At 48.4% G+C, this 26,290-nt stretch overlaps 1 protein-coding gene across 2 annotated transcripts in view; it reads right to left on the bottom strand.

Annotated features, from left to right (window-relative positions):
* The window catches only part of DOP1A (DOP1 leucine zipper like protein A), a 1,012,538-nt gene that overhangs the window by 687,219 nt on the left and 299,029 nt on the right, over positions 1–26,290 (bottom strand). For both annotated transcript variants that reach the window (XM_078648131.1, XM_078648132.1), the window contains one exon: positions 1,036–1,156. In XM_078648131.1, the coding sequence (XP_078504257.1) occupies positions 1,036–1,156 (121 nt within the window). The remainder of the gene's footprint in view (positions 1–1,035; positions 1,157–26,290) is intronic.

The following is a 26,290-nucleotide window of genomic DNA, read 5'->3' as shown; positions in this document are numbered from 1 at the left end:
TACAGGGGTTCACTTCAATACCCTGAAGACAACTATCACTTCTGATGCAATAGAGATCTAACTGGGTTTCACAGAAAGTGCTCTGATATGTCACAATTTTTAAGGTATGTAGCATTGACAGCTCTAACATAGGATGGTACTCGGTGCCATCTGCTAGTGTGCCAGATTAAATAACATGAAGCATTACAATAACACAGAAGATGCTGCTTGTAAACTGTCTGACACAGAGTAAGAGACATTTGGGTACAGTTTGTTCATATAATTTAATCAAGAAAACCCTGACCGCATAAATCACTACAACAAATGCACAATTATCTGTTGTCCATTTTAAAGAATACATGTATGCTTCATTGCTGATACCACTACCTCTCTTATTGTTTTTTAACCAATGATGTAATAGCCCATCTGCTCTCATTGTGATATTCCTACAATGTAAGGTGTTGATCGTTTACAAAAAAATCACAAGTGCAAACTAAAAAGTCATTATCTCTGGGGCACTGTGTCCTTAAGAGTGAAGGCATGTGCAATGGTTATGGCCTCCATAATGGCAATAATTTCAATAGAAGTACATTTCGGAGAAGGGAACTACCAAATTCTGTATAAGTGGGTGCAACAAGGGAATTGTGAGGGTTCTGCGGTTGTATTAATTGATGATGTTTTGATGCCCTGAAGACTAACCAGGGAATGACTAAGGTGTAAATGTTCACCATGTCGTTTCCCATTCCAGTAAATTAACTTTTTATACATTATTCCAAGAAACGGTCAGAAAGACTTCATAGAGATTTGGAAAAACCTCATCACTTCCCGGTACAACCAGACCTGTAATTAAAATGCAGCTAATTTATGGCACTTGGATAAGGTGCGACTGGTTTGGTAAATGGACTGCATCACTGATGGAGGTGTGTGTGGCTGGTTCTCCACTAGATTCAGATTGACACATTTAATTTCATAACCATATTCTTAATGTTAAATTAGAGAATTATACTTTAAAGACATAACATGCAATACACTTAAAGTTCCTTTCTAGAAAAGTACCTGCTTAACTGTGTAGGGTCTTTACTGAAGGAGGTTTGAGAACTGAGATCCAGCTCAGTTCTGCATTGTGTATATAATGTCCGAAAAACTTCTATCAGTACATCTTCTAAAATTGCAGGACCTAAAACATTGTTTGTAAAACATTAAAAAAATGAGTTAAAAAATAAAAATTAGTGTGCCAATAAGACAGTTTCAAATATCAACATTAAAGAAAATACATTTTGCATTTGCTTTGAGAAACTAAAAATATCACATTTAAGCCTTTTGTTTATTTGGGGTGTGAGAACCTTTGCCCAGGCTTTTTTTGACAACTTATTCGCTCGTAGCCTCACTTGGGGATCTCATCCGGTGATATATATACCCCATTACAAAAACATTAATATTTATAAAAATACAAGCATACTGCAACAAAAGAGCTAATGTGGTCTTTCTCGAATGTACAAAATAATGAAAAAAACGACTAAACCATAACACTTCCGCTCAGACAGCCCTGTCAAAAACTTCAGCAACTAAATAAACATGCACTAGCCTATTCCCTTCTTAGGTCAAGCCTAGAGACAGCGTGCACGCGCCGCTCAGAGAGGCATGCTGTATTCCCTTTGTAGTTATTGAACACGCCCACTGCTTTTCATTGGTTGCTTGGTCTGTCTTTACATATTCCATAGTTTTCGTTGGTGAATAGTGTACGTTTGTCCCACCTTGTGGCTGTTTTGTTTCCACCCTGGCTACTCCCCCTGCTGCGTGGATCCTTTCAGTATGGGCCATATGTTTTGTTTGAGTGCACTATTTCTTTCATCCCTCTCCTTCCGCTCGCTGCCACACGGTGCTGCTTGCAGTTCAGTAAATCTCCCCATGTCTACCCCCAACAATACCTCCCACCCGTCACAGCCTTTTTACAGTGTCATTGTTCATGAACGCACCACCTCCCTCCAGTCGCTGCTTCTACTGTCGTCCACTCTTAGTCACATGTTTATGTTGTAAACAAAGGAGCCTCAGCCGCCTATCATGCCTGGTGGCTGTTCTTTCATTAATCCTCCTGATCATGCAGTGCTACAAGTATTCAAAAGATGGTCTGAATTTCAAGGTAAGCAGATGCAGTGCTTCCATTCTTCCATTCAGAGACAAAAGACAATGAGTTATTACACAAAAAAGCACAGATTATCTTTTGAATAGTGACCTCTTCTATGCATATGCTTTCACTCATGTTTCCACAGTAAACCATCTTTTATTTTTTTTTGTAAAATATGTTTTTATTGCAGAATCATGTACAAACAATTAGACAGCCCGACCTTCCCGCCTCTGACAGCTGTAATCCAACGATCAATAGGTAAATGTAACACAGCCATTTAGCCCACATCCCGGAGGCTGGGCGGCGTCAGCTGCCAAAATGCCAGATGTATCAAAATAAAAGAGCAAGCAATTTCAACCGGTCGGCAGAGCAGTTTAGTATCCGCATTTCTATAACACCCAACCCCACCCTTAACACAAGCAACCAAAAAAACCAAATCCCAATAGGAGTCAAAGAACATCATCAGAAGCGCAACCTAGTCGCACTCAATCTTCCACCTGAGCGTCCCCTATTGGATTCTCCAACACTCCACACTCAATATATCTAACCACAATTCAAGGAATATATTTCCTACACACTCAACAGAAAAGGTCCGCAAATGATCTTGGTGTCTGCTAGGTTCTCCCCACCGTTGAAAATAAAACTCCCCTGTTCCTACTCCATTCCACCCCCCTAACTGCTGCCGGTGTGGTTCCAGTTCACGGAGACTCAATCATACCCTGCTGGTGTCAAAGGGATCAACACTCAATTGCTGTTGTGTCCCATGGAACCCCTTATAGTGGCCATCTCCCCTATTCCTCTTCTTCAGTCAAATAATCCTGTAGGGCTTGCACCAGCGCCTCCCAGGCCCTTGCCATCTCCAGGCCCTTCTCATTAGTTGTACGGGTGGCCTGTCGGAGCCGAACCGCACTCTCACTTCGGGCCCATTTCTGTAGTTCATTCGTCCATCTCTTATTAGATGGGACTTCTTTCGATTTCCAATGCCAGGTGATTTCTCTCTGGGCGAAAATAAGTCCTAAGTCAATGAATTTGCTAGTTATTCTTGTTTTCGCTGTATGAGGGAACCAGAGCAACAAACACGTCGCCATGTCGTACTCCACCTGTCGATCAGTGACTGCATTAAGGAGCGCCCCCACCTCCGACCAATACGTCCCCAACTTTGCACAATCCCACATCATATGGTCCAATTCTGCATCAGGTGTCAGGCATCTGGGACACGCTGCCTCTGACACTTAAAAGTGCCTCCTGATCTTCCCCGGGGTCTGATAAGCCCTGTGTATCACAAAAAAGTACACTTGCTGAAAGCGGGCGTTCTACTCCCGTTCCATGTCCTCCTCAAGATGTGACCCCATGTTGCGTCCGGTACGGGTTTCCCTATGCTCTCCTCCCACTTTTGCTTCAAAGTAGCAAGTGATTCTAGACCTTCGTGCAACATTCGCGACTGGAGGCAGGTGACCGCCTTAAAAGTACCCGCCGCCATCACCACGTACTGGCAGGCCATGGTGGTGCAGGGCTCCGAAGATCCAGTCCTCCAGTGCCTCCGTATCGCCGCCGTCACGGCCGCGTGCAATAGGAAGCTCCCATCGGGGAGGCCAAACTGGTCCTGGAGCACCCTAAAGGGCAATAACTCGCCGTCGGCATATAGATCACCTAGCATGTGAAGGCCCAAGTCCTCCCAGTCCAACAGCGGAGACCAGTCCCCGCCATGTGGCAACACCGTCAGCACCCCCAGAGGGAGCTCCGGTGCATACGGGTGCGTCGCTCCCGCCCTATTCAGATTCCTATGTCAACATAAGCGCAAGGTCTTCTCCTCCAGGGTTAAATCCCTTAATGCAAGCTTCTGTTGCATTATAATATAGGACAGGACATGCCTCTGTATCCCCGCCCCGCGGGATTGCTCCGGACCTCTAAATTCTTTTGCTATATGCTGTGTGAGAATCTGTAGTTGCGCCGCCAAATAATATAATTCAAAATCGGGAACCGCTATTCCACCCTCCGCCTTAGGTCTCATCAGCGTATTCAGTGCCACTCTACGCCTCCCATGTCCCCATAGAAAATCCTTTGTCAGTGTACGCAATTCTTTGAAGACCCGTTGTGGGATCCATATCGGCAGCGTGCGAAAATAGTAAAGCAGCCGAGGCAAAGCCACCATCTTAAGTAGCGCCACCCTGCCCAGCACCGAGAGGGGGAGAGATGCCCAGAAGGCCATACAGCCCTTCAGGGCCCTTATACAGCGCCCTATGTTCCCCTCCAGCATGTCATCAGCATCATGATAGATGCAGACCCCTAAATAAGTGAAACATGACCGTTCCCATATAATGTCCACGGTCAGGGGAGGCCGGGGCATGTCAGCCTGCAGCGGAAAAATGCACGTTTTGCCCCAGTTAACATTAAGGCCAGACAGCTTCCCAAAGTCCTTCAGCATTGCAACCGCTCCCTCCAATGCCGTCGCCGTGTCCTCCAAGAATAGCAGCAGGTCGTCCGCATATATTGAAATGTAATGCTGGGTCTCGCCGCATACAAGTCCGCCATACGCCACGTCCGACCTTGCTTGGGCTGCTAGGGGCTCAATCGCCAGTGCGAACAACAACGGGCAAAGCGAGCATCCCTGCCTTGTCCCTCTTCCCACTGGATACTCAGAGGATATTACCGAGCCCAGCCTCACCCTGGCTGTTGCTGAGGAATAGAGGACTTTTGTCCAGCGCCCAAACCGCTCCCCCAGGCCGAACTTCTCCAGCACCCTATCAAGGTACTCCCACTCCAGGCTATCGAAAGCTTTTTCGACATCTACGGACAATACTGCCGGCATCTGGGTCGGATCCAGGTCGCTACCCAGCACCCGGATAAGGCGGCGGATGTTAGTCGAGGTATTCCTGGTGGGAATAAATCCGGCCTGATCGGCATGGATCAACGTGGTCATGTGTGGGAGCAATCTGGTGGCCAGAATACGACTCAGAATTTTATAGTCCACCGTCAGCATGGACAACGGTCTATATGAGGTCACATCACCACCTTCCCGCCCGGGCTTCAACAGCGGAACGTTCAACGCCTCTCTCATTGACTGAGGCAAATGCCCCAGCTCCATAGCTTCGGCATAGACCTCTAACAATCGCGGTGCCAAAATATCAATATATTTCGCATAAAATTCGATCGGCAGACCGTCCACTCCTGGTGTCTTATTTCGAGCCATCTGCTTAATAGCCCCCCTAATTTCAGGCAACGTTATGGCGCGACCCAGGTCCTCAGCGCTGTCTTCATCCAGCAATGGGAGCCGGATCCCCCCCAGATAGTCCTCTATGTCGGAAACCTCAGCCTCCAATTGAATCTGATAAAGGGTCATATAGTAACTCATGAAGCGCGTTAGGACTGCGGCTTGAGAATATACCATCTCCCCGTCGTCGCACGCACGCTCACGACTGGGCTACCTCTGGGCACCGGATTCGCCATTCTCGCTAACAACGTGCCTACCTTGTCTCCTTCAGCATGCACTTTGGGAGTATATAGTCTATGGTCATAGCTCCGCAATCTTTCTGTTGCCGCTGCCACTAGTTCACTTGCTTCCACTAATCGTGTGTGCATCGTCGGCTGCCCCGGCCGCCGCGGCTCCAGCTCCCTCAATGCAACCTCCGCTTTGTCCACATCAGCAAGGACCACTGTACGTTCACCCGAAAACCTACCAATACACAGGCCTCTCACAACTACTTTGAATGCATCCCATTCTACCGATCTAGTGGTGGCCGTCCCCCCATTCTCGTTGAAATAATGCTCAATACCTTCGCGGATGCTAGCACCGAAAACCTGGTCTTCCAAGGTCTCCGGTCGCAATCTCCACGTGGGGACCGCCGACCGCACTCGCTGCCACTGAATACACGCCAACTGGGGATTGTGGTCAGAAATGGATCTAGTCAAATATTCCGTGTGTGTCATCAGGGCGGCTATCTAACCACTATATAAGATGGTATCAATCCGGACATGTAGTTCGTGGAGTGCGGAGAAAAATGAGTGATCCCTATCGTTGGGATGGTGTTCCCGCCACACATCAATGAGGCCCCATCTGTCTTGCCAGTTCGTCCTCTGCTTGGCAAGCCTGCGAACCAGGGAGTCAGTCAACGGAGGGTGCGATCTATCTAACAATACATCTGTAATGGAATTGAAGTCCCCCCCAAGGATCACGGGACCCGCCAGAAAGTGTGCTAAGGAACCCGACAGTCCTTCAAGGAAGCGGGCCTGATCTACATTCGGGGCATAAATACTACACAGAACTACATCACGGCCAAATAGTCTCCCTGCCACTGCTACAAACCTACCCTCGGGATCCACAACCTGGTTCGTGACCTGAAAAGGGAGTCCCGCCCTCACCCATATCAGGACCCCTCTGGCATATGCAGAGTAGGTCGTGCCGAACACCTGGCCCCTCCACCTCTTCTACAAGGCACTACACTCCTGTTTGGTAAGGTGGGTCTCCTGGAGCAGCGCTATTTGGATCCCACGTCTCACCAAGTACGCATGCACCTTATGGCGTCTGGACATAGTTCGTAGACCTCGGACGTTCCATGTGTGACACTTCAGACTAGGTAATGTACCCATTGTAACCATCCCTCAACCACTCTGCAGGCCGTTCCCGTCCACCCACACCATTGCAGCTTCGAACCCTGAACACAACTCCTTCTGAAACTCCCCCATCCCTCCCCCCCAGAACAGGACCCAATAACACATTATTAGCCCCCATCCAAACGACCACAACAACACACAAAATTCTACTCTGTAGTAGCCACTACAGATAGCCTTAAGGGCAGTAGGAGGGTGGTGCAGGGCCAACGGGCGGCCGGGGTCGCCCCCACCCCGAGCCCATGATCCCACGGAATAGTTCGCCACGGTACCTGCAGTTCCAAGGACTACCAGTTACAGCAGGTCCGCTGGGGCCCAGCCCTCGGCAGTACAGTCCTAGAGGTGTCATTCGCCGAAGATTCCATCCGCCAATTGGGGAGTGACCATCGGACCCTTGGCACTGTCCACATCGGAGAGTTCAGTTCCTGTTTTACACCCCCGACATCTTCAGACTCCGAACCCACCGTCGATTCCTCTCTTTGTGACCCAGTGATCACTGCAGTTGCTGCCAGGGCTCCCCGCTTGTCCGCGGCCATTTGGGAGTCCCGTTGCGTCTTCTGGGCTTTGTTGCGTTTACGGAGGCATTGTGACTTACGCACCTGGACTGGCTTTGCCCTACTACGATCTCCTCTACCTCTGCGGTCCGTGCCAGCCCTGTATGATTCAAGCCAAGTCCATGCTTCCTCAGGAGTCTGAAAAAAGTGCGTTGAACCATCCAGGATATTTCTCAACTTAGCTGGGAAGAGCAGAGATTACTGTATCCCCTCTTCCCTAAGTTCCTTCTTCACATTTAAATAAGAGGCCCTGCGTCTTTGAACTTCTTGGGTGTAGTCTGGAAAGATTGTGACCGCACTATTCGCCACCTGGAAAGGCCCAGCCGAACGCGCCCGCTGTATCAGCAGATCTCTGTCCTTAAAATGCAAAACTTTGATCACCACCGGCCGAGGAGGGCGACCCTGCAAGGGCGGCTTGGCCAGGACCCTATGCGCCCTTTCAAGGGAGAAGAAGGGTGAGAGGCCCTCCAGGTCAACAACTGTTTTGAGCCAGTTCTCCATATAGGCAACCATGTCGGCCCCCTCCGTTTTCTCAGGCAGACCGACCACCCGGACATTGTTGCGTCTATTGCGACTTTCTGAATCCTCTGCCCTCTTTTCCAAGATCGCCAAGCGGTCCAACACATCCTTCAGCTTGTGTTCCGCCGTCACCACCGCCGGTTTCAGGTCTTAAAGCAGTAGTTCATTTTCTTTCAGCCTGTCCGCTAGTTTGGAGTGGTCCGCTCTCAGGAGCCCCAACCCCGTTGCAACCTGCGCTATATCGTGGTGCAAGGATTCCTTAGTTGCTGTTATGGCGTCCAGGATGCCGTTGAGGCGTTTATTCAGTTCCTGCGTCGTACCTTCCGGGTCAGTCCGGGTGCCACGATCCTCTTTCTGCCCCATCTCCTCTTCCTGTCCCGACTTCAGCTCCGTTTCACGGCCGTGTGCCGCCATCTTTGCTATCAGAGCTACTGCCTGTACCACGGGTACCCTCAGCTCGCCCCCCGGCTTTTCAGCGCTTGATCAGCACCTCCCCAGTCTGTTCGGCGCAACGCCCAGGTGCTCTTCTCCGTGTAATTCCTCAACTCGAGGCCTCGGACCCCCCAAGGAGCGCAGACGTCATCGTCGCGGTACATCCCAGCGGATCCAGCCCTCCTCAGTTCTTTAGGGCCAAACGCGGGCTGCGCACTGCTCCTCCAGCGTCGCACACCCTCATGCAGTGACACGTGCGTGCGTTCTCCGGCTATGCGTCTCTTCTATAGGGCCCCTGGTTTGGCCTCTCAGTGCGCAGGCACCCCAACAGTTCTAACCAAGCAACGAAGCATAGGTCAAGACAAATAGTCCACCTCCACAATCCTTAGGCCCGGGTAGTGCCCAGTTCGCTTCCGCCCTCAATTTCCCATGTGGTCAACGGTGCAGTGCTATCTCCCAAACAAAGGCCACTCTCCTCGCCGCAATCCGCACCATCCAGGTGGCATGTGAAGCGCTACAGGGGTCCAATGCAGCTTCGCTCCCCAGCATTGCACTGTGCCAACACAGCAATGAGCATAGTCACAGTGAGCCTTCAGCAGTCCTGAGTCGCCCAGCCTTGTCAACAGTGGGGCTGCCGGTTCCATTCACTCCACCACGGCCCCCGCATCACCTCCCTGCTGCAGTACCATCAAGCCCACAACCGCTCCCCCTCTTATTGAGGCTGCGCTACGCCGCAGACCCGCCCCTGCCCTCAGCTCTTCAATATCGGGTGCAGGTCCGCAGCGCAGCACTCACCCGGGTCGTCGAGGGGGGCCGCACTCCCCCGCAGCTTGTCCTCAGTCGTTCGTCGGCGACAGCTCCTTTGCACCCCGCCGGGCCGCGAGGTTTCGGAAAAACCCCCGGGTGAGATCCTAGGTCCTCCTCCTTCTCTAGTCCCGGTGCCGCTCCCGCAGGGGACCACAAACCCCCACGACCAGGCTGTCGTTCAGGCACTGCTCCCTGCAGCTCCAACACTGCCGGTGCCTTCCAAATCCAAAATTGCCCCAATCGCACTTCTGAACAGAAATAGGGCCCACTACGGAAATCAACCTTGTGCTCACTGAAAGGCCCCTTTGGTACTCCTATGATTGCAATATTGCACTGGAAAGCTTTCAGGAGATCATGTTAGTCTATTGAAAGGATACTAACAAAGAGACTCGTCAAAATACAAACGTTAATTCTGTCTTTAAAGCTGCAGTTCTTTGTTGCAGACGGCAGCATCTTGGACAATTCTTATTTGTACCTTATGACATACAAGTTGCAGAATCCCAGTTGTCCAATCTATGTGCTATTTTTTTTTTTTTGCAGACTTTTATATAGCGCGAACTAGACCCAAACCGAATCAGGTATCAGAGCGCTTTACATAGCACCAGTTACGTTACATGCGGACGGACACACATTTATTTTTGAGGCACGGGGAGATTAAGTGATTTGCCCAGAATCACAGGAGGTTTTGGCGTTGTTACCGAGACTCAAACCCAGATCCCCAGGTCCGAGGTCGAGCGCCCTAGCCGTTAGTCCGATGGTGCTTGGCTGAATGTGTTAAAATATTGCATTTTAGTGGCCCAATGCAGCAGCAATTCAATGCATATTTTAAAATTAAGCATTTTGTTTGTAAGATTTTATGTATGTATTGATTGGCTAAACACTTATAAGGTCCAAAAGGCAAGACCGATTGCATTGCAAATGCTTGTTGCAGAGTGAAGCTTGCCGTATCACAGCTGTCAACTAAACATTTCAGTCTTCAAAAATATAGGTTAAAGATCAATTGGCACATATCTTTGTGTTCTTAAAATAGAGATATGAGCATCACATATCAGCCTGAATATTTTTCACGTACGCCACCACGTGACTGCAGACTTCACCAGGTCGCCAGGAAGGACACCGTGAGAGAAATTCCCTGGTCGGGAACGTGTTTAACAGATGGCAGGCAAAGACAGGGTTTAAGTGCTTTTGTAAAAGTAATCACTTATTTTGCTGCAGATAAAGAAATGGAACACTGAGGTTTTAAGGAATATAGCATGCCACTGTATGGACACCACACTGATAAAACATGTCATTTGAGGCGAGGAACTTGAATGATGAAATGAGGGTATGATCAAAGATGTCTTACAGTTGTATTGGGAAAATTATTACTGGAGGGATGGGGTACGTTCATATAATGCCCTTTAGATTAAACAAAATACTCTTAACTGTAACAGCTGCTGAACAGAAAGACTGCAAGAATCTATTTGCCGTAGGCAGAATCCAAATGCTTCAGTCTGAAAACCAAAAGGACTGCAAAGTTCTGAATATGCTGGAGTGTTGATAATGCATAAAGCTGCTGTAAGGGCATTGCTATATTCAGCCATACAAAACAGTATTGATACGCCCCTTGTCGGGCTCGTAAGGTGTCCAGGCAGGAATCCAATAACCCCAGGAGCGAAGCCAATGCCTCAACGTTCCCTAAAGGTGTTTCCCTCTCTGGGTTACAAAGAACTCAGCAGTGAGGAAAACTCCTCCAGAAAAAGGAGAGACCAAGGACAGGTTGTCCGTAGAGCTGGGGGAATAGTAATGTACGGACGTTCCTACAGTGGCCTGATAATTCAATTCCGCAATTCTGTCTATAAATTTATAGACAGAATTGCGGAATTGAATTATCAGGCCACTGTAGGAACGTCCGTACATTACTATTGTTCTTGTTCCCCTCTGTTCCTTGGCCACAACTAACCTTTTTGAGGGGGTCCCTTCGTACATGTTGCTATTGTCCGTAGAGCTGGGCCACCAGGAAGAAGGGAAGAAGGGCAAATGAGTTTAGGAAGGAATGATGTATCACACCTGCAGCGGGAGAGATAATAGAGCAATAACACAGCTATTAATAACAGGGAAAATACAAATAGGCAATATTCTCTGTAACGTGTACCTATGACCGTGTGCTATCCCAGACTTACCATACACAGGTGAATGAAAGAATGCAGCTAGACAATTTGGTCTCATACAAAATGAAGGTTCAGGGTTAATTGCACCCAAAAGATAAGGTGTAGTGTCTCTCCAGCAAGACACCGTAAAGGAAACAAAATCCTTGTATGCCAAGGTCCAGGGAATTCACTGCTACCCAGAATCGATAGCTCTTTGCACTCCACAATTTGTCCAAGCGCAGATTATCACGTGGTTCCAAAAAATAAAGGAAGCAGTTTCCAACAAATGTCCCAAAATGATCAGACCTCCAAACGAAGATTCCGAAGAAGCAAAAACACTTCAGAGTAGTAAATTCCTTGAAGACAGGAATCCAGGAAAAATTCTAAATAATAATATCTTCAATATTTTCTCTGTAAGCAGCAACTGCACGGACAACGAAATCAAAGGCACAGGGAGTGCTGCAGGAAGAGGATGTCCGTGTAAGAAGTTTGTAGTCAATAAAGTTTTGTAAATAAAAAAATAAGGAGCGTCCGCCCGTTACTCCACAGGTCCTCCTCGCAACAGTTGCGGCAATGAGCACAGCAAAAAGGAACCAAATAACAAATATCGGCAAACGCCGAAAAACAGAAGCGGAGAAGGCAGGGGTCCGAAAGGTCACAATCTCTCAGGGGAATTGTCCGGGAGAGAGAGATAGAGCCGCAGCGTAAGGAACGCTACACATCAGAGCGCAAGATCCTCAGAAACCAAAGGCGGAAACAGATAGCAAAGTCGGCAGCTTGACTCGAAGGGAACTCAGGCGAGAAACAGGGAATTCAGGAAAGCGGAGACTCAGGTCAGGGCAGGAAAGCCAAGCGCCGCCATCAGTCCTCGAATAGCTTAAGAACCTCCCTCCGACCAGGTGACACGCTGCAAGGCAGTATGGGACAGCACACCGTCCTGATGCATTATGGTGTTTGTAGTGTGTGTGGGGTGTTTCTGCGTAGAGGTCTAACACCCCTGAGTCATGGCAGAAAAAAAGCACTCAATAGGATCAAGGCAAGGAGGAGGGGAGTCAAATGTTGAGGCCTAGCAAAGGTCTAGGTAGCCAGTGAGGAACACAAGGTCTACGATAGGTGAGTATGTAAAGGTAGCACTTCCAAAAGAATGAGCAGTGGGGAATTAAGGCCAAATGATCAACCAGAGCCTAAGTGGATAGTAGACTAAACAAGACCCAACAGGTGACTTGAGAACTCAACATGTGCTAAAGTACAATTTTCTCCCACAGCAACTCAAGGACACCTGTGGGCAGTGTGTGTACCCATCCCTGGGGAAACAATATGATATGAAAGCAGGATGACCAAGCACCTGTTTCAATATTATCCAAAAGAATTAGTAAAGTAAGAGCATGATTAGGATTCTTCATTGAGCTAGAGAATGCACACTGGAGAGCCTGGATAGTCAGCGGCCAACTGGATGTTAACAGGTGTTCTTTATCCAAGCATGCTTGACTCAGGTGACAGAAGCACCATATGGAATCCAATAGCAGAGGCTTCAGAACAAGACGCAGCAGAGTTAGAGCCAAGCCTTGTGACCCCCTTTTCCAGAGCATAACAGTTCTAGTATCTGTGGGACAGCTGATAGAAGCAATGCCAGGAGGGGCTGGTACATTCCACCGGTCTCAGTGTGGTGTCTTATGAAGCATAAATAAAAGAACTGGAAACAAGTTAGCTTTAGCGTAGGTTTATTAAAACCTCACCCACAAACGCTCAGAGTCAACTGACTCTCAATATCATGAACACTCTAGAATACAGAACATAATAAAAAGAACTAAATGACACGAGAGGGTTTACTTAAAGAAACAGGAGGAGAATATGAGAGAAGAACAACATCACACATCTCCCTTCGCAACAAAAGAAAAAAACAAAAAAACAAAGAAATAATTAAACATAATCTTTCATGTACATAGGTGCACTACATAACCTCATACTCCTCTTACGAGGAGAACAAGATGCAGAAGGAACAGTCGTAGAGAAATTGATGACATTAAATGAATCATTTACATTGGGTAAATCAGGAACAAAAGCATTAGATTTGACTTGCACAACACGACTCTTATTCCATATCCTCCCATCCTGAGTTTTATGCAAATAACACAATAACATTTTCCCTAAGTGATGAGGCAGGCCAGTGAACCAGGAGTTACTATTAACTAAGGAGGTGAAAGAACTGCTAAATACCGATGTAGGGAGAAGGCTCTGATCATGGACTCTGAAGCAGCTGCACTTTCACAGTAGGCACAACCAAGTTGCACGCCGGAGATAGGGGGTTGTGGTAAGTGGAAAGTCTCCTGAGACCATAACAAGCCATGGGCATTAGTTGGTTTCAGGACTCTTCAGGGTTTCGGTACTAGCCAGTCCACTCTTTCACAGTAGGGATATCCAGAGATATATTAGTGTAATATCACAACTGAAGAGTAGCCAAACATCTCTCATTTCGCATCAACAGGTCTCTGCTCCGCAAGCTCCAGATTATACAGAACACAGCCGCCAGACTCGTCCTCAGCATCCCCCGACACGAGCACATCAGCCAACACTTTCGGAATCTCCACTAGCCCCTTGTGGAGAAGAGAATCACCTTCAAGATACTCAACCACGCCTACAAATACCTCACACAACACTGGACCCCAGTACCTCAACGAGAAGATCACCTTCCACGTACCCAAAAGAAACCTCTGATCCGCCAACTTTGGCCTCGCCAAAACGCCAGCATCTGCTGAGCCAGAACCGGGGAAAGAGCCTTCTCCTACATCGCGGACAATACCTGGAACTAGCTATCGATAAGCACCAGCCACGCCCCCTCCACGAACACCTTCAGGAAGGCTCTCAAGACCTGTCTCTTCGACTGAACCGAACTGAGGACCCGCCTTGAGACCCAAGAGGGTGAGTAGCGCGCTTACAATTTCCTGATTGATTGATTCATCTTTCTCAGTCCACTGTTTGACCATGCCCCTCATTGCTATTTTTAATAGTTTTTCTATTTTCGTAGCATTATAAAAAGTACACAAGTAATATCTTCCAGGTGTGTCTATGCCTTGTTAAAAACTCAATACAGATTATCTTCTATAAATTTGCATTTAAGCCTGGTGATAACACATTATCCCCTCATATGTACTCCTCGTCCCAGTCCTTACATAAGTGAGGCGATCCCGCCTCCCCGACAGGCCATCTGGAATGTTAGTATTATTTTTATTTCTACCATATAAACCCCTCCTACCCACTACCATGCCTGTTTTTTTTTCCTGCCCGACGGGCGTGCTATCATAGAGCTAAGTTTGTCACTAGGCGACACAGTAAGTGTTTTTAGATTCATTTTCAATGACTGTTTATGAAAATTCATTTTGAAATTCCTCATGCATTGACCTAACCGGTGTGTCGGTGGGTAGCGTCCCTATTCTGCTCCCGACATGCTCTCCGCACATGTGCTTGGCTAGGGCAGGGAGCCCTCTCTGCAGTTGGGGGGGCAGGCCATTAATGGTGCTGAGGTGATTCCAGCAGCACACGGCTCCCGCGGCCATGTCTTTTGTGTATATGGCTATGGGGGGAGGCAGCAGGGCTGTCTTTTAACATTCCACGTCGCGTGGGTTTTGATACTTGGTTGCTAGGAGATAGTATATATAGGAGGTGGTTCCTGGGCATGTCCTCGTTGGTTTTATGCTCCTGTTTTGCTGACATGAAGGATGAGGAATCGGTCCCGTTGCCCGTCAAATCGGTTTCCAAGAGAAAACATTTGCAGGACCTACAGGAAGATTATCTGTTACAGATATCCTTGTTGGATTTGCAGGATTTGATTAATTCTACGGTTCAGGCAGCATTAAATGAGCCTTCTGCAAAGAAGTTAAAGGGGGATGAGGATGGGGACTTGGACAATGCCCCAAAAGGGAAATATATCCAGGCTAAAGTCTTTTCAGACATGTTGACCCATATTCGTGAGGTCCTGGGATTTGATTCTCAGTCTTTGGTGGATGATGGCTTTTATTCCTAGTACTTCGGTGGTGGATGATTTACCCTTGCATCATGTCATTAAGGAGATTCTGGCTAAAGAATGGCATGAGGTCGACAAGCAGGGACTCCACACTTTCTGGGAAAGAGGTATAGCTTGGGATAGTTTTATGACCAATTTTATCAGGTTCTTAAGGTCAATTCAATTTTGTCCTCGATGGCTTCTTCCTCTTCTTTGTCTTTGGAGGAGGCTTCCCTTTCTGATCCTGTTGATAGAAGGCGGAGGCTGCCTTGAAAGAATCATACGCAGTGTCTCATTTTGGAATTTGGGCTAGCTCTTACTCCGCATATGCCTCCCAGGTCCTTATCAAGGATTTTGATAAAATATTTGATTGTCTTCAGGATCAGGGGCATCCCACTCCTATCTTGACCCAGATGGAAATTTTAGCTTAGTTTCTGTCTGACATCACTTTTGCTATCCTGTGGGACTTCTCATTGCTGCCGGGCGGCAGTGGCTGGTAGATGGTCTCTGTGGACTAAACCTTGGTGTCTTGAGGGTGCACAAAAGGCCTTGATTCATAAGCTCCCTTTTGAGGGTCCCAGGCTTTTTAGGGACAAATTGAACACGATGGTACAGCGTTCTGTGGAGGAGAAAAAGTTGCTGAAACCGTTCCAGTGTGTCCGAACGATGATTTTTTTTTTCATAATAAGAACTATCAGGGTGTTCTCTCCTCCTCTCAGCTCTTTCAAGGATGAGGCTGCGGTCGGGGGGCTACGTTCAAAACCAAGTCCCGACCTCAGCTGCAGCAGCCACAGGGTGCTGATCAGAAGTGACTATGTCAGGGTGGGGGCCCAACTCCATTTGTTCCTGGATCAGTGGTCCAGTCTGATTTCCAAACAGTGGGTCTTTCGCTCACCAATAAGGGGTACAAGACTGCTTTTCAGGGTCCTACCACTCTGGCTCACTTTCAGGTTATCCCATTGTCAAACAACCCAGTGAAAAGGGCTGCTATGTTGTCTGGAATGCAAAAGGCACTATTCTCCAGGTACCGGAGGCAGAATGGGGCCTGGGCTTCTAGTCCACGCAGTTATTTGTCCCAGAACATGATGGTTCTTACTGCCCGATTCTGAATCTCAACGCTCTGAACAGGTTGGTGCGACTGGATCACTTTCGGATGAGAACCTTGCAGTCCATCATTCACCTCATCCAACAGGGTGATTTTCTGGCTTCCCTGGACTTGGAATGACCCTGTCCATCTTGGAAGCCAACAGTTCCTGAAGTTTGCGGTGGATGAGGTTCATTACCTGTTTCAGGTGTTGTCTTTCGACCTCTCTACAGCTCCCAGGACTTTTACCAAGGTATTGTCTCCGGTTTTTTTCAGGTTCGGGGTTTCTCCATGTTTCCCTATATTGATGATTGTTTGGTCTCGGCTTCCTCTCTTCCTAAGGCTCTTCTGGCTATGGACATGTTCCAGGGTCTGGGTTTCAATCTAAATCTGCCAATATCTCACCTGGTCCCTGTTCAGAGACTGCAATTTATTGGCAGGCTTTTCAACAACATATCGGGGGTGGTTTTTCTCCCTCCTGCTTGCATCTTCCCTGCAGCATCTTCTGAGGGATCTCCTGAGTCAGAATTATGCTCCGGCTCGGAGTTCGTTGTGGGTCCAGGGATTTATGGCTGCAACCACGACTGTGATTCCCTGGGTTCACCTGCACCTCAAGCCTCTGGTGAATCATGCGTTGCCTCTTTGGACCCCTCCCGTGCCAATTAATACTCTCTGGTTCCTCTCTACCCTGTTCTGATTCGGGATTTGAGCTGGTGGCTATACACTCCCAATCTGGAGAAGGGGGTCTGCTTTCAGCTACCTCCTCACCAATTGCTGACAACCAACGACAGTCTTTGGGGTCGTGGGCCACATTGGGGTCTTTGGAGTACAAGGTTCAGTGGACCCAGGCAGACAGTGCCTGTTCCTTGAATTGGCGGGAGTTAGCGGCCATTTGGCAGGCAACGCAGTTCTTCCAGGTTCCCCTGTAGGGGGCAAATCTGTTGGTTTGTCCCGCAATCAGGTGGCTCGCTGTTACTTGAACCACAAAGGGTGTACACAGTGCAAGTCTCTGATTCAGCTAGCTTCCCTGATTTATTCCTGGGAGGATCTCACCTCACAGCATTGAGAGCTGTTTACATTCAGGGTCACCTAAACTTTCATGCGGACAGCCTGAGCCGCAACCTTCCTTCATCAGCTCAGCACCATCTGTCTGGGCCCTTGCTCCCGGACCTTTGTCTTAGGTTCAGGAAGCCTTGGATTGACCTTTTTGCTTCTCCTCACAATCCTCCCTTGGTTGTGTTCCGAGGTGGTTAGTCCTCAGGCGTGGGCAGAGGATGCTCTCTCCTTTCCTTGGCCCTCAGGGCTTCTGTATGCCTTCCCACTGATTCCCCTCTTCCTGTGCTGTAGAAGATTCAGGTGGCGAGGGTGTCTGTTCTCCCGATTGCTTTTTTTGGCCTCGCCGCCTTTGGTTCCCGCTGTTGATGAGGCTTTCCGGGGCAGGTGTGTCTGGCTTCCAGTGATCCCATCCCGCTTCAGTATCCTCTTCGGTCGTTGACTCCGCCAATTAAAGAGGACGGTCTGGCTCTTGAACATTTGACGTTGGAGTCTTTGGGTTGCTGTTCTTTGGTCGCTGTGTGTGTTTCAGTAAGCATTGGGACTCTTGTCACTTGGTCTGCCTCTCGCGCATCCTGTGGTAGGTGATCCGGCCACTATTCTTGAGTTTCTCTGGGATGTTTTTTTTTTAAGAATCTTTCCCCTTCTACTTTAGCTGCTCAGTGGGCTGCTATCTGGGCGCGTAGAGGTTTTGGGGCTACCTTGGAGAGTGTTGTTCCGTTGGTGGTCCGGCTCCTTCAGAGCTTTCGGCTTCATCGTCCAGTCTCTCCTATGATTGTGACCTCTTGGGATTTGCCGACTGTTCTGCGGGGTATCCAATTGTCCCCTTTTAGCCTTTGTTAGAGGCTGATTTGCTGTTGTTGTCTGCTAAGTTGTCCATCACCTCTGCTCGGAGGTTGGGTGAGTTGGGGGTCTTGCTTATTTCTTTTCCCTATTTAGTTCCTGCCTGACAGAGTGGTGTTGAGGCTTCACCCTGCCTTTCACCTTAAAGTCTCCACTAAATTTCAATTCCAGAAGGAGGTTGTGCTTCCTGATTTTCCAGGGAGGAGGGTGCTCGTGTTTCTTCTTTGTAGAATGCTAGAAGGGCCCTTCAAATTTACCTCCAGCGTACCCAGGGTTTTCATCTTTCCGCAGCACATTTTGTCTCCTGTGATGGTGTGGTTAAGGGTAAGAAGGTGTCTACGTCCACCATCAGTCGGTGGGTGCATTTGGCGGTTTGCCAGTCCTATAAGTCTCTGGGTCTGGCTCCTCCGACTCTGGTCCAGGGACATTCAACTCGGTCTATGTCCGCTTCCTGGGCTGAGGTGGCTGGTGTTTCTATCCTGGAGATTTGTAGGGTGGCTACCTGGCAGTCGCAACATACTTTTATCAGGCATTATCCCCTCGATGTCTTACATGCCTCTGTGGACAATTTTGCTGTTGGCATTCTGAAGGCTGCTTTGTCTTGATCTTGTTTTTGATTAAACTTTGTATACTGTATGGATCCTTGGTGCCATGCTTTTTCTTGGTGTTTTTGCTTGTGCTTATGGGACAAGGAGGAGATATGAGGGGGTAATTTGTTGTTACTTACTGGTAATCTTCATTACCCCGATTAAGGTCTTCCTCGTCCGAGTCCTGTTCCCCCCCGCTATGGTTGTGTCTGATCTTGTTATTAACAAAAATGGTGGCTGGTGGGAGCAGTTTATATAGTAGACATTTTTTAAAAACTAGCGTTCTAGATGGCCTTTCGGAAGGCAGGAACCCCTCACTTATGTAAGGACTGGGACAATGAGGGGGCGCTAGGTGGCGCACGAGCGGAATGGCCGCGGCGACTTGAGGTTCCCGCTGCCCGGTGATTTATTCTTAATTTATCCTGAACTTGCTCAAACTTAGTGCAGACTAACTAGCAGCCTGTGATTGCTGGCAAGTAGGGAAGTGACAAGGAAGGCTTGAAACCGCTTGCCTGGGGACGGAGCTGTCTTGTTGCGAGTGGTGGTGCCCCGGCTGTAGCGGAGAGGCGGTGCGGAGCCTGGAGACGGCAGCAGTGGCTGCGTGAGCCCCGAGGCTGCGGTGTGGAGACAGGGCCACGCGGCTGTGTATGACGTCCGATTCGGCCACGGAGGGTTGCGGAAAGTTGCGGAAAGAGTGGAAGTGCTCCCCCATGACAGCTGAGCAGAGCGGTACGTCAAAGGAACTCTGTTGAAGTCAACAGAAGTCAACAGTGAGGTTTTTTTTTCTACCCCTTAATTGGCGCCTCGGAGATGTGGACAAAATGGCGGCGGCCATGATGTGAGCTTGTACTTAATGGACTGTATGTCCTACTGCCTGATTGCCAGGCGAGCATGCGACTGCGTATACTGATTATTGATCACATCCCAGAGGCGCGCCACATAACTGCCCAAACTACTGCAGCGCTGAGAAGAGCGGGATCTTTCCAATACTACGGGGGAGAGGTCGCAAGCGGCAACGTGGGCAATAGCGCATATCCCTGACGCCTGGGCTCCTGTACCCCCTACTGTGGTGGAGTGTTTCAAGGGCCTGAGCTGGTGGTCGACGAAGGAAGCGGACTGGATTTGCCAGGGATACGAGGCTGATAAGTGGTGCGAAGTTACTGTTGTGGGCTATTACCTGAGACTGACTGTGTGGTATAAGCGGCTGGAGAGGGCCGGTAATGAGAGAACCTGCAGAAGGCCCTAATGGCTGGGACTTGTAGCTGCGGAGTTACTGCCCGGCAGTGTGTATTGGGAGCTGAGAGGTATAGGAGCCCCCTTTGCAGAGGCATGCAACAACGCCTCCCCAACTGCGCGCCTTAACTGGAGAAATTGGCGGCATTGGACGCCGTGGATTGCCACTGAAAGGCCCTACGGATGATAGAGATCGCTGGCACCCTCAGACTTGAACAAAAGCTGATAGTAAGTGGAAATACTAATCGAGCCGGTCAGTGCGCCTGCTAACCTCACCACCGATAATGGGGCCAGACCGTATGCACTACAAGATAGGTACAGGACTCACAGCTGTCAGGAGGCAGGAAGTGTGGAATAGGCTGCCTACAGTATCGGTGATACTTCAGGTACACCTGGAGTGTATTGCGAGTGGTGCATATTGGAATGAACGTGGGCACTGGTGGGGGGAGCATCCGGTGTTGTCGGGGCAGAGGGAAGTTGTCATTACACAGAGGTTTATGGATTGCTTTTGACGGCGCAGATAGATAGCTACTAACCACGAGGGGAGCTGCGGCTCTCTAACTGACTACAGCGGTGCATCATGGGCAGACCAGACTCGAGACAACCGCGGCTCACCTTCGAGGCCAAGAAAAGTACGAAGCAGCCAACGTCGGAGAGTGACACTGTGAGGTAGGAAGATACGGCTAAACAGGATTCTGGGCCCGATAGTGGTCTGCACGCCCTCTTACTTGAAATGCGGCAGGGATTCGCAACTATCGCTGATAAAGTGGACACGCTCACCACCCACATGGATACTATTACTCGCAAGCTGGAGGCACATGACACTCGGCTCAAGGAGACGGAACAGAGGATATCAGACACAGAAGATGTCACTGAGCAACTAAAGACTGCAGTAACATAAATGGACAAACTTATGCGCACCATAGACACAAAGACACTAAGAATGAGGACATTGAAGCCCGCAGCAGGCGTAACAATGTGCGCATCCTAGGTGTGCCGGAGAGTACCAACACGGGCAAGATGGAACACTATATTGAGAAGATGTTAGCTGCCATCGCAGGTGAGGGAGTGCTATCACCCCAGTTCATTGCCGAGAGAGCACACAGATCGCTGGGCCCACGCCCACCACCAGGAGCCACTCCTAGACCCATTATAACAAGATTACTCAATTATTGCGATCGTGATGCGGTCTTAAAGGTAGCAAGGGAAAAAAGGCAACTTACATATGATGGTGTCACATTCACCATCTTCCCGGACTTCACAGTGAGAGTGCAGGAGGAGAGGAAAAAATCCAAGACAGTGATACAACGACTGCGTCAAGAAGAGGTGGATTACGCTCTGCTATACCCGGCGAGGCTCAGAGTGACTCATCAGGGCAAGCAAGTTATACACACTACGCCGCAGTCAGTGGAAAAATTCTTGAAGACGCTCCGTCCAAGAAAAGCTGAGCCTGAAGAGCGGGAGGATGCGGAGGAAGCGCCGCTCTCGGATGTGGAATAACAGGCCACACAATGGCAATGCACACAACGTCATTGTGTGTGAGCATGGCAGATGACTTCCAGATGTTGAATGTGTAGTGACTATGGACACATGTAACGTATACTTTCCTTCATTTAACCAGGCTGCAAAGCTAGATATGTTTTTTTTTTGATTGCTTGATTGTTAGACTAAGGGTTGATGCAATGTGTCCACTACATTTAACCGGGCACCCTCGTCACCTGCTGGGAGCTGACGACTCATGGAAGGTACTCTATGCAAGTGCAAGGTCTGAATGCGCCATCTAGAAGACACACCCCAACGGGAATACCCCCACTATATTACGGACTAAAAGTTTTTGGGGGAGGGTGGCGGGCGGGAAGAGGGCTGTATGACATGATTGGGATGTCTCAGTGGGAGGGGAAGGGGGGAATGGGAAAGTTTATGACATGCAGAAAGTTGGTGTACCAGATGTAGTTCAGATACAACATATTTTGTGGAACAAGTACAGACACGTTACTGATTGGCAGGCTGGTGATGTAGATCTGAAGGTGACAAATGGCTGTAGATGGGAATGATCTCAATTTAACGCGGTTATCCTGGAATGTCAGGGGGCTGAAGGATGCGAGGAAGTGCAGACAGATACTGACGTACTTAGATAGGCATCAAGTGCAGATAGCACTACTACAGGAAACGCATATACACCCTCACACTAACACCGCACGCGCTGGTAGGTGGGCAGGAATGCGTTTTTTTTCCTCATTCTCGTCATATGCTCGAAGGACTGCCATATTAATTAAAAAAAATGTCTTGTTTGCACTCCATGGGCAGCTTCTGGACCCAATGGGTAGGTACATTATTGTCTGGGGGAGGCTGGGCAATGAATCTGTCACTATTGCGAATTGTTATGCCCCTAACGTGGATACACCTGAATTCTTCACGGTACTATGGGGTAAGATAGTAAATATTGGCTCCTCACACATCATATGGGGGGGAGATTTCAACGTTGCTTGGATACCTGTGTTAGATAGGGCTGACGGGATGGCTCATTACAACAAAGGGGCTAGAGAAGTGCTTAGGGACCTTGTTGAAGAGGAAGGATTAGTGGACTGCTGGAGAAGCTTACATCCTGGGTGTAAAGAGGGAACTCATTTTACTTCATACACGGGTACGTGGTCACGTGTAGATTATTTTCTGTTATCTAGAGGACTGGCTGGTGGACTCAAGGGTACTACACAGTTGGCCAGAACATATTCGGATCACTGTCCTGTTCGAGTCACGCTACAGTTACCGGGCTATGATAGGCCTAGGCCAGCATGGCGTCTCCAGCCTACTGCTCTGCTGGACATATTATTTAAGGCGGAATTGGAGGAGGAGATCAAGGAGTATTTCCCGCGCAATAAGGGGTCAGTGGACAGTGTAGAGATAGTATGGGAGGCCTTTAATGTTACAGTACGAGGATTTTGCATATCTAAGAGCTTCGGGTTTTGAGGGACATTAAGCGGACCTTGCGCGCACTAGAACAGGAGATAAAGGGGCTTGAACGGGAGATGCTAAATGGTGATACGGGACAGGCATACAAAAACCTCAGGGCCAAGTTGTCGGAGTATGAGGAGGAGGCTGCTCGTGAAATAAAATTCTGAGGTCGACAGTGGGTGGCACGTGCATACGGTGAAGGAGAGAGACCGGGCAAAGCTCTATTCGCAGTCACCCGACATCCACGTTTTGGTGGTAACATATTGGAAATAGCTGGGCCGGCAGGAGAGGCATATAGTGACACTGCTAGTATCATGGGGGCCTTTACATCGCATTACACCCAACTATACACCACACAAAGCAATTATGCACTGGATCTGAATGGATTCCTGGGGGATGTAGCCCTGTGCTGGTTAAGTGACGTACATAGGTTGTTTTTGCTTGCTCCATTAGAGCTTGATGAGATTAGAGAAGCGATAATGTCCCTGAAAAATATTAAGGCGCCAGGGCTTGATGGCCTACCTGCAGAGTTCTATAAATGTTATATTGATGTGATGGCTCCGGTATTAGGGGAGGTTTTTGAGGAGTCTTTGGAGGTGGGGATACTTCCCCAGTCGATGCGAGAGGTTGTCATCACATCCCTCTTAAAACCTGATAAAGATCCCAAGGCTTGCGACTCGTATCGCCCATTATCATTGATAAATTGTGACGCGAAAATATTGGCCAAGGTGCTGGCAACTCGCCTGTAGCTGTTAATGACAACAATTATACTTCCTGATCAATCTGGCTTTGTGCCAGGAAGGGCCACTACCCATCATCTGCGTACCCTCTTCTCCTTGATACAAACTATAGAACCCCGATTTCCAGTAGCTGCTGTGTTTTTGGACGCCTCCAAGGCATTTGATTCGGTTGAATGGCGATACCTATTTACTGTCCTACGGGCCATGGGCTTCCCAGAGCTATTCCTCTCCTGGGTGCAATTACTGTATAACACACCTACTGCTAGAGTACTCATAAATGGTCGCCTCTCTTCATCTATTTCGATAACGAGAGGCACTAGACAAGGATGTCCCCTAACCCCGCTCCTCTTTGCTATAGCGATCGAACCGCTGGCATGTAGACTGCGGCAGCTTCATAGGGATACTGCTTTCAAGTGCTTTCAGAGGCAAATTTCAATTTCACTATATGCTGACGATGTGACGCTATATGTAGTGGATCCACAGCATAATCTAAATCCATTGTTGCAAGAATTCATAGTGTTTGGCGGGATGTCGGAAGTGCATATAAATTGGACCAAATCACAATTCTTCCCACTCACCTCGGCAATTACTGAGTTCCCAATGGATTATCCATTGCACTGGTGCCACTCTGATCTTCGCTACTTGGGGATTCAGGTGTCAAGAGATAGGGAGGAAACGCTACGTTTAAATTATGGGACTGCAATCACCAACTTGGTTTCCAGCATCACCAGATGGATCTCTCTCCCTTTGTCAATGGCAGGCAGAGTCTCACTCATCAAGATGGTGATACTGCCTCGTTTTTTGTACCTTTTTATGAATGTCTCATATTATCCAGGAGCCTTTTTTTAAAAAACATTGCGTACTGAATTGATACGACTGGTATGGGAGGGGAGACAGCCGAGGCTGAAGTGGGCAGTCAGAACACAATCCTATGATAAAGGTGGGTTCGATATCCCGGATTTCGAAGCATACTATATTAGTGAGCAGGCTCACTACGCATACCACTGGATAGCACCTACGCTGTTTATGCCACAGGTGGCGGCGAAGGACTGGTTGGTGCATCCGCTCCCCTTATACGGCATAATTCACGGACCTGTAAACATAGTAGACACGTCGCCAACAACACTAACATGTACAATAGATGCGTGGCATCGTATGGCGAAGATATTGCACACTACACTGCTGTACTCACCACATTTGCCCCTTACTTATCACCCAAAAATGGTACTACTACAGGAGGCTGGTTTTCGCTCCCTGTGCAAACGTTTGAAGATAGCTACCTGGGGGGATCTGTTTACGGGGGGAGTGTTTTGCCCTAAGGAACAGTTTTTTTAAAGAAGTCATTCCCACGCCGCTGGAGGTATTCTATTATGTGCGGCTGAGACAGGGTATGAGAGAGGTTTTGGTAGATTTCCCCAAGGAGCCTGTTAACTTTATTCCACTACATTTAATGCTAAGCTCTGCTGATGGGAGGCACCTGGTGTCTAACATATACAATAGTTTTAGAACACAGAAACAGGGAATAGAAGGATCGGCTCGGATACACTGGATCGAAGACCTGGGTAGAGAAATCACGGATGAACAATGGGTGTACTTCTGTGGCCTTACGGGAAGTATTTCCTCCAGCTGTAGGTTTAAAGTTATTCATTATAAATATTTACATCGGGTATACTATACGCCAGTCAGGAAGTATAGGTTCCAATTTTATGATACTGATAGGTGCGAAAGATGCAGGAGCCCTGGGGCTGGTTTCCTGCACCTTGCATGGGAGTGCCCGGCGGTGTGGGAGTACTGGACTCAGATACACACGGCAGTAGAAGATATGCTGGGGATCACATTTGACAAGGACCCGCTGACCATGTTGTTGGGATATACGGCTAGCGTACCTAGGAGTTGCAGAAAGTTTTTAGGAATTGCACTACTACTGGCTAAGAGGAGATTGGCTTGTAGGTGGGGAAGAGGCCGGGCCCCGAAGTTTAAGGAATGGTTACAAGATACTATCCACTGTCCAGATCAAAATGCGATATACGCTGAAACACAGCCACGTACCTCAAGACCTAGAGATATATGGGGGCCGTTAAAGGATTACCTCATACGTACAAGAGCTGACGACGCTGAGCAGGACACACAGGGTACTGCTCAGGAATAGAGAGTAGGGGGGGTTAGCTGCTCCTCACTGATTTCAGGTTAATGTTTTCCTTTGTCTTTCGGCAGGGTTACACGTAGCGGGATGCCTGCCCCTAAATGTATATAGTGATGTGATGTCTCCAGGTACCCGGAGCTGATGTGTGATATATGTATGAATACCGAACTGCGGATTGCGACTGAGATATGTGCCTAAGACTACTTGTAATAGGTGACTGCTTACGTTTTCTGATTTACAGATGAAGTATAACTGTGTCGAACTATGATGTAATGTACCAAGAATGAGATCCATAACCTGCATGTCAATTGTAATGTGTTACGGAAAAATAGAAAAATAAAGTTTAAAAAAAAAAGGACTGGGACAATGAGTACCTTAATCGGGGTAATAAAGATTACCGGTAAGTAACACATTAATCAGTAATACAACTCTCTTATACATGCCAAAAGAGGAAATGTATGTTTTTAAAGTTTGGCGCCAAGAAAGAACATGTCAGTTGCAT

The sequence above is a fragment of the Lissotriton helveticus genome, chromosome 6 (genome assembly GCF_964261635.1).
Source record: "Lissotriton helveticus chromosome 6, aLisHel1.1, whole genome shotgun sequence".
Taxonomy (NCBI): Eukaryota; Metazoa; Chordata; class Amphibia; order Caudata; family Salamandridae; genus Lissotriton; species Lissotriton helveticus.
This window is presented reverse-complemented; position numbering and strand designations above follow the sequence as displayed.